Source organism: Nematolebias whitei, chromosome 15 (assembly GCF_014905685.2).
Source record: "Nematolebias whitei isolate Nwh7 chromosome 15, NemWhi1, whole genome shotgun sequence".
In the NCBI taxonomy this organism is placed as follows: domain Eukaryota; kingdom Metazoa; phylum Chordata; class Actinopteri; order Cyprinodontiformes; family Rivulidae; genus Nematolebias; species Nematolebias whitei.
The window spans coordinates 17,518,344-17,527,456 of NC_056512.1; the positions used below are offsets into that span (position 1 = coordinate 17,518,344).

Genomic DNA, 9,113 nt, shown 5'->3' on the forward strand with positions numbered 1-9,113 from the left:
TGCTTCATGAACGTTCACACAATGAGGTCTGACGGTAGTTTCTGCTGACAATGACAACAGTTCAGTAAAATCAAGTTTACGGATGAAACAGATGCTTAATCGTTCAGAAGGAGCCGAGTGTGGGATCACAAGGGTTTTCACTCCAGCATCAAATACAGTAAATTCTAAACCCAGTCTGTTCTGCCTGGCTGTAAGAGCAGCTCACTTTAGTCGTGCGTGAAACACGATGATGTGGATTTCATCCCAGCCGTATGGAACTCTTCACAGGAAGCTCCTCCCCTCGTCTTCCTCTGGTTTCCTGAGGACCAACCTGAGGGAGCCACAGCGCCTCAGCTGGTCAGCTTCTCTGAATGACTCTTCAGCTTGTGGAACTTCACGCTGTCCAGCTTCTCGAACCTCTTGCTGCAGAACTCACAGGTGTAGTTGTAGTGAGCCTCTGGAGTGTGCTTCTTCATGTGCCAGTTCAGGGAGGCTCGCTGCCGACACTGGTAACCACAAATCTCACATCTGACAGGAAGAGATGGTGGGAGGAAACCATGAGTAGAACGGAAGAGCAGTGAGCTGAGGCATATTATTAACTAGCTTCACAAACTAATAACTACACTAGTTTTACAATGCCCAGTTAGGATATTAATGTGACAAATACACATATACACACACAAGAAGTGTGTTTTGCCTCATCATGGGTTTTATTAATATAAAACACTCGTGTATTTCAGGCCTGCACACAACATAAAAACTTGGGATGGTAAATAATTTACTCCTTGCAGCAAACATTATTTACTCACTGGCACCTTTTGATCAAACCTGGATCATCATCAGACACCCCCCCCCCCCCCCCCCCCCCCCCCCCCAAAAAAGTACTTCTATTCTGTAGTTGAAGACACCGATTCCCAGCCAGGAGGTTTTATCAATTCAAAAAATGTCTGACATTTTTTACCTAGACATAATAAAAGGTGATTATCAAAAACTGAGTTTCCACATCAAGATCCAAGATGGCCGCCTATAAATAAATATATATATATGTATGTATATATATGTATGTATATATATATATATATATATACATATATATATATATATATATATATATATTCAGTACAGTTGGGCTTTTACAGACTACTCGAGTAACCTACACATCGATTCCTAGGAAATCTATCGAGTTTTTAAATTTCACTTTGAGTATTTGTGGTGACGTCATTACATCACCGTTATGTCATTGTGTCACGTGATCCACACCGGGCGCGTGTTACACAATGGATTCCTCCAAGCAGACGGATGGAGCGGAGCAGGCCCAGTCTTGACAAACAGGTAGAAATACATCAATAGCATGGAAATATTTCACTAAAGATGAATCTTCTGAGGGCAGCTGCTGCCTCTCAGCGCGCAGGTCCCTGGTTCAAATCCCGGTCCAGGGGCCTTTCTGGGTGGAGTTTGCATGTTCTCTCCGTGCATGCGTGGGTTTTCTCCCACAGACCAAAAACATGCATGTTAGACTGATTGGTAACTCTAAATGGTCCCTAGGGGCGAGTGAGAGAGTGAATGGTTGTTTGTCTCATTTGTCTCTATGTGTCCCTGTGATGGACTGGAGACCTGTCCTGGGTGTACCCCGCCGCTCGCACAGTGATTGCTGGACATGGGCACCGGCGACCCTCGTGACCCAAAATGGAATAAGTGGGTAAATGATAAATGAATGGATGGATATATATATATATATATGACTGATTAAGAAATATTTTCTTTGAGATGCTGTAGGCCATGCCCACTTTACATGAGCACAATTAACTTTTAGGTTTAAGATCAAGGGCAGGTCTTAAAAGTCTTTGTCCAAATTTTCCTAAAGACACAATTAGAGGGACAAATGTTTTCTGCTTACAGAGACCCCTAAAGGACCGTCTTCATCAAGTTTAGTCCACTAACTCAGAGTCGAGTCCATTAACTGTACTAAAAGTTTCATCTGAATAGGTATCTCAGCTTAGACGGTACGGCTAAATATGTATTTAGCTAGCTTGCAAAAAACAATTTGTCTAGGCACGTCTTGAACACTTTTATTTTATTTTTTTAAATTCTCTCTCTTTAATTTTACTCTCATTGATTGTTGTTGTTAAGCACTTTGATAACAGGTTCTGTTTTAAATGTGCTCTATAAATAAAGTTGACTTGACGTCATGGAAAACTTAGTCTCTGAGGTATCTAGACCGTAAGTTTTATTGCTATCAAATAGGCCTGTCATGATAAACAATAAATCAATTAATCGCATGATAAATTAAAATTATCAACCTCGTTTCATTTATCGGCTTTATCGTTTCTTCATGTCTCTCTTTCTACTGAGGACACTGGATGACAAAAAACTCAACTCCGGTGCTCTTCACTGACCCCTCCCTTTCTCTTTTTCTTTAAACTCCATTTTAACCGTCCTAAATTGCGTTTTTGGATCGTTAAAAGCAGCTAAGCTGAGAAGCTAAGATACGAGCTAAGCTAACAGACCGACCTCAGGAATAAACCTCTGTCTTGTCAAAGCTCCAAAATTCACAGTTGAAACCTGCGATTTTGTCTAAAAATTTGTTTTTCTCTGCAAAAAGAAGCTGAGACCTTGTTTACTAATTTATTTATTAAAAGCTTTGTGTGAAAAATCCTATGTTAAAGAGCTCAAACTAAACCGAGCGTCCGCCATTTTGAGAACCAAAAAAAAAAGGAAGGAGAGACAGCCCATGTCACGTCAAGGGGTCTCCCTCCCATTTTTCTTAAAGAGACACGCTGCTCGCTCCCTCACTATCCATCCTTCAGTTCAGTCTTATACTGCCATCATGGTCAAAAAAGGTACTACACTCAAAATAAAATTTACCAACATTTCTTCTTAAATTTGACAATAATTACTAATTATTGTCAAATTTCAAACAATATTATCGTTTATCGCAATAATTTCTGAGACAATTAATCGCCCAGCAAAATTTGTTATCGGGACAGATCTGTCGAACTTTATCAAACGATTAAAAAACATTTAAATGTAGATTTTCAAATTTTGTAACATAAAAAAAAAGTTTAGGCAGAAATGGGCGTGGTCTATACCAAGTCAGTCGTTAGAGTCTAGCATACATGGTGCTGTAAGCTGTTGTTTGTTGCAACTTACGGTTTAAAGTTAAGTAACCAAATACAAAGTGTACAGTGATAGCGCCCCCTGTAGGTAAACATGTCACAGAAAATCAAGTACTAGTTTTCTTTCTTTTACATCTGATGTACTCGTGTCCAAACAGTAACACCTGAGTGTACTCACTGGAGAGGCGTTTCTCCTGTGTGGGTCCGTCGGTGAACCTCCAGATGATTTTTACGTTTAAATGATTTCCCACACGTCTCACAGATGAAATCTCTAACTCCTGTAAAAAGACACGTTTATATTTTATGATCTCTTAAGAGCCCATCCTGGACATGTTCTGTGCATCCGAGCCCACCTGAGTGGATGATCATGTGGCGGTGCAGGTGGTTGGACAGGTAGAATTTCTTGCCACAGCCAGGGTGAGGGCACACTTTGGTCCTCCCTTTCCTGTGAACTAGATTCACGTGATTCTACAGACAACAAACAGATGTTTTAAATCACATTGTGGAACAAAAGGTTCGATTAAAAGCAAGCCTCAAAGTTGTGACGGTACCTGGAAGCTGCTGATTGCCACATAGACTTGACTGCAGCCTTCGTATGGACAGTGGAACATCTTGAGCATGCCGTCCGCCTCGACGACTGGGCCTCGTCTGCTCCTCCTGGACCTGACGCTGCATGAAGAGTTCAGATGGAAGCATCTTGACAGGAGCTGGATCACAATATCAGCTAGTAATGTATTTTTCGGACTATAAGTCGCTGTTTTTGCACAGTTTGGCCAGTCCTGTGACGTATGGTCCCAAGCGACTTTTTTCCTATTCATGACCATTTTTGACTGACGCTTTAAATGTTCATTCATACTGACATGAACCAGAGTAAACATTAACCTTTGCAGCAACGAGAGGGCCCTCTAGGCTTATGACGACTATATGTTGTTCCTCTTCTGCTACCCCCCACCCCCCCATTCTTCCTCCGGAGTTGGCAGAGTTGTTCAGAAGAAGCGACACCGATGATGGTAACTTGCTTGTCGGACTCGCTGGCCCTGTTCAGGATCCCACGTATGTTCTGTGTGCGCGCTCTGTGCGCAAACATAAAACTGTCGGGAGTGTAAGTCCAGGACAGACGAACTGAGAAAAGGGAGGGGGTACGCACACATGCAACCCAAGTCTCCTTTGACCGACGCACACGGAAAAGGAAAGGAAGGGGCGCGGGGGGTCTGTCTTCCCCGATTGCTACGTTGCAAGCATCAGTGCTTATGTTTACATGGACATAAGTAATCAGATTAAACGGCCATTCAGAATAAAAATGCATCATGCAAACGCCCCATTCGATTATTCTTTGTTGATTCAGCTCGATCCAAAATGATTTGTAATCAGAATGAGACGAGTGGTTTATGCTGATTCATAATCTGAAAGGTGCGCATGTAAACACTTAATCTGTTCATTTCTTTCCCCGATTGTGGAAAACTGACCTGACGGCGCATGTACGACCTATGTCTACCTCATGTATTTCTGTCTGGGTAATGTTAATAATATCAGCATGTTGGGGAAGCAGAACTGGTCGGTGAGTGACACAACATTTCTACTAGAAACTTTGAAAGAACTCAAAATGATCTGTGTTACCTGTAGCTCAGTCAGGGAGTGCAGTAACGTCTCCACGTCATTTTAGTCTAGTAGTTCTAGAATTGTGCCGCTCCAGGTGGCTGCATGTTGGAGCAGCTCTGTTACTTTCATTCTGAGATTTTGCTTTTGGAAACTTTAATTCCTGTTTTTCTGGATGTAAAGCACATTTTTTGGATGATTGTTTCCTCTGGTATTAGATGCTTTGCTGCTGGAAGGATTTTTACTGAAACTTTTTTTAGTTTTGGACATTTGTTATGATGCGTAACCATGGCAACAAGGCAGTTTTCTACAACAACAGCAGCTGATTAACATCTCAAAAGCTCAAATAATATCTCAGCTACAGCCCCAAATCTCAAATGAGTGGAAAAGGATGTTCTGTGGACGCATTCTCATCTACCTGCCAGCTGTACTCGAGTACCTGACCACTGAGATCCTGGAACTAGCAGGAAACATGGCTCATGACAGCGGAAGGACAGGATCATCCCTCGGCACCTACAGTTGGCTGTCCGCAGCGACTAGCTCGGCAGACTGCTGGGAGGAGTGGCCGTCGCTCTGGGAGGAGTTCTGCCTGGCATTCAGCCGGTCCTATGGCCCGGGGGAACCGAGAGGCCAGCCGAGTCTGGGTGGACGGATCGGATGGCTTCTGCAGACAGTTTCTTAGGATCCACTGTGGGATGGACCTTTACAAGAGATCCTTCCTGTCTACAGCCATCAGTATCTATAACATCTCTTAATGAAATGAGGATAATGAGTTACAGCAACAAATAATTTCCCTTTGGGATTAATAAAGTACTATTGAATTGAATTGAATTGAAACCTGTTGCGGGTCCATTTTGGGTGCTCAGATTTGTTTTTCATCTCGGAAATAAACTGAAAGTAGAACTTCTTCTTCTGTGTTTTTTTAAGGAGAGTTTACCACTCTGTGCATGTCAGTACTGCTGTTCTGAATAAAAGCTCGCTGCACGTAAACACTCGTCGTGAATGGACTGTGCCCATGTAAACGATACGCTTGAATTATTTAATCTGAAACATTTCAATCCGGTCAAAGAATTTTGCACATGTAAACATAGCTAGTGAGACACGAGGGAGAACAGGCAAGAGCAGCTTGTTTATTTAAAATAATAAAGCGCAACCTGAACCAAGCCTTTAGTCCTGTCCCTTGGTGACCACTGAGCGCCACAATGCCCCTGCGACCCCCACGGACAGTCAGCCCCTGTGTGTTATCCTTATTTCAGATTAAATGCCTGCTCTTGCACTTTATGAAATACACTTCTAAATAAATGCAACCAATATGTTTTTTTTTGCTCTTCATGGTGCATTTGTTGACTGATGCGACCCATACTCCGGAGCGACGTATAGTGCAGAAAATACGTTATCTGTTTGGCACATACCTGCTCAGACTCCTGTCCAGCTCTTGGTTACTGCTCTGCTCCACAGCGGGCTGATCCAGCTGAGTGTCACTCAGACCTGCAGAGAAACCGTGGGATCAGAAAATGTTTCATGAGCCCCCTTCACACCTTAAACCGAAACTGAGACGCCTTCTGGACGTCTCCAAGTTGTTTAAGAAAGGACTGAGGCAGCACAAAGGGACTGAAGTCGACCTGCTGCTGTCATGCCCATGTTACTGCTGAATGGTTTCTGCTGAAAGCTGCTGAAGGACCTGAAAAGGTTTCATCACTAAACTGTTGAGTATGAACAGCTATTTGATGAAAGCAGGAAAATAAAAGATGAAAGCAGCACAAAAATGGCAGAAAGGTATTAAAAAATAAAATAAAAAGGTGGAATAGAGCAGAAATTTCTGTCTGCACCTGACCTGTTCTGGACCTTAACTATTGGTATTTTTATATTCTTTGTTATTTTTTATATTTTTTAGATCTTGTGTGATTCCTTGTGTATGTTCCTTTGTACTTTGTTGTGATTTGGTGCTAAGTAAATAAACTGAATTGAAAAGAATTGAATTACTGAAACTCTGGCACAACAATTTCCTGCGGGATCAATGAAGTTGAATTTATCTTATCTTAAATGCGCAGAATATGTTGAAATAGGCACAGAGAGGCTGAATACGTTACAAAAGATCTGAAATTAGCAAAATAAGTTGCTCAAAATGCAAAAAACAAAAAAGAAGCTAGAATTAGCAGAAAGAAGCTAAAACAATAACAAGAAAGCTCAAGTTAGCAGAAAGAAGCTGAAAGTAGAAAAATATCTGAAAAAAACTGACGTGAGCAGAACGAAGCCGTAAGGAGCTGGAGGAAGCTTAAATTAGCATAATGAAGCTGAAAAACGCTGAACCAGCACAAAAGCAGAAATGAGCAGTAAAAGGTTTAAAACCAGCACCGAGGGTTTGAAGGATAAGATGTGAAGAGCGCTCCATTTATTTTCAATGAAATTTAAAAAAACACGGTCAAAACTATTTCTAAAAGTAAAAAATGCATAAATATTAAAAGTCATAGCAGGAATGTCCTGAATATCATGAACATTTCGATGCATCAATTGTTGAAATAGCACAAAAACTGCGGAACGAGTTTCATGCTGAAAAACGTACAGAAGAAAAATGGATGTCAAAAGTGTGAATGATTTCAAAACATTCCCACAGTTAGTGCCTAAATGAAACCCTGTCGTTGAGTCGGGGTCAGGACTGTTTTCAGTTTCAGGAGTTTATTTCAGATTCTGCAAATTTAACATCAAAACGTGTTTTCATGTATTTCTGGTCTACAAGCAGCTACTGTTTTCACAGGCATGGAACCCTGTGGCTCATTCAATGCTGCAGCTAATTTATGTTTTTAACAGGATAACGAGCTTCAAGTTGCCAAAAACATTTAGCTTCGTCACACCCGTGCGCTCACATACAGGTCCTTCTCAAAAAATTAGCATATTGTGATAAAGGTCATTATTTTCCATAATGTAATGATAAAAATGAAACTTTCATATATTTCAGATTCATTGCACACCAACTGAAATATTTCAGGTCTTTAATTGTTTTAATACTGATGATTATGGCATACAGCTCATGAAAACCCAAAATGCCTGTCCCAAGAAATTAGCATATCATGAAAAGGTTCTCTAAACAAGCTATTAACCTAATAACCATCTGAATCAACGACGTAACTCTAAACACCTGCAAAAGATTCCTGAGGCTTTTAAAAACTCCCAGCCTTGTTCATTACTCAAAACCACAATCATGGGTAAGACTGCCGACCTGACTGCTGTCCAGAAGGCCATCATTGACACCCTCAAGCAAGAAGGTAAGACAGAAAGAAATTGTTGAACCAATAGGCTGTTCCCAGAGTGCTGTATCAAGGCACCTCAGTGGGAAGTCTGTGGGAAGGAAAAGTGTGGCAGAAAACGCTGCACAACGAGAAGAGGTGACCGGACCCTGAGGAGGATTGTGGAGAAGGGCCAATTCCAGACCTTGGAGGACCTGCGGAAGCAGTGGACTGAGTCTGGAGTAGAAACATCCAGAGCCACCGTGCACAGGCGTGTGCAGGAAATGGGCTACAGGTGCCACATTCCCCAGGTCAAGCCACTTTTGAACCAGAAACAGCGGCAGAAGCGCCTGACCTGGGCTACAGAGAAGCAGCACTGGACTGTTGCTCAGTGGTCCAAAGTACTTTTTTCAGATGAAAGCAAATTTTGCATGTCATTCGGAAATCAAGGTGCCAGAGTCTGGAGGAAGACTGGGGAGAAGGAAATGCCAAAATGCCAGAAGTCCAGTGTGAAGCACCCACAGTCAGTGATGGTCTGGGGTGCCATGTCAGCTGCTGGTGTTGGTCCACTGTGTTTTATCAAGCGCAGGGTCAATGCAGCTAGCTATCAGGAGATTTTGGAGCACTTCATGCTTCCATCTGCTGAAAAGCTTTATGGAGATGAAGATTTCATTTTTCAGCACGACCTGGCACCTGCTCACAGTGCCAAAACCACTGGTAAATGGTTTACTGACCATGGTATTACTGTGCTCAATTGGCCTGCCAACTCTCCTGACCTGAACCCCATAGAGAACCTGTGGGATATTGTGAAGAGAAAGTTGAGAGACACAAGACCCAACACTCTGGATGAGCTTAAGGCCGCTATCGAAGCATCCTGGGCCTCCATAACACCTCAGCAGTGCCACAGGCTGATTGCCTCCATGCCACGCCGCATTGAAGCAGTCATTCATGCAAAAGGATTCCCGACCAAGTATTGAGTGCATAACTGAACATGATTATTTGAAGGTTGGCGTTTTTTGTATTAAAAACACTTGTCTTTCATTGGTGGGATGAAATATGCTAATTTTTTGAGACAGGCATTTTGGGTTTTCATGAGCTGTATGCCATAATCATCAGTATTAAAACAATTAAAGACCTGAAATATTTCAGTTGGTGTGCAATGAATCTGAAATATATGAAAGTTTCATTTTTATCATTA

At 42.0% G+C, this 9,113-nt stretch overlaps 1 protein-coding gene across 1 annotated transcript in view; it reads right to left on the reverse strand.

Moving 5' to 3' along the window:
- Window positions 1-329: 329 nt before the first annotated feature.
- Window positions 330-9,113, reverse strand: part of znf653 (zinc finger protein 653) — a 13,655-nt gene continuing 4,871 nt past the window's right edge. Inside the window, exons 5-9 of the mRNA XM_037689413.1 lie at window positions 6,104-6,179; window positions 3,647-3,758; window positions 3,449-3,563; window positions 3,274-3,373; window positions 330-507 (exon numbers count right to left, since the gene is read on the reverse strand). Coding sequence (XP_037545341.1) covers window positions 330-507; window positions 3,274-3,373; window positions 3,449-3,563; window positions 3,647-3,758; window positions 6,104-6,179 — 581 coding nt within the window. The remainder of the gene's footprint in view (window positions 508-3,273; window positions 3,374-3,448; window positions 3,564-3,646; window positions 3,759-6,103; window positions 6,180-9,113) is intronic.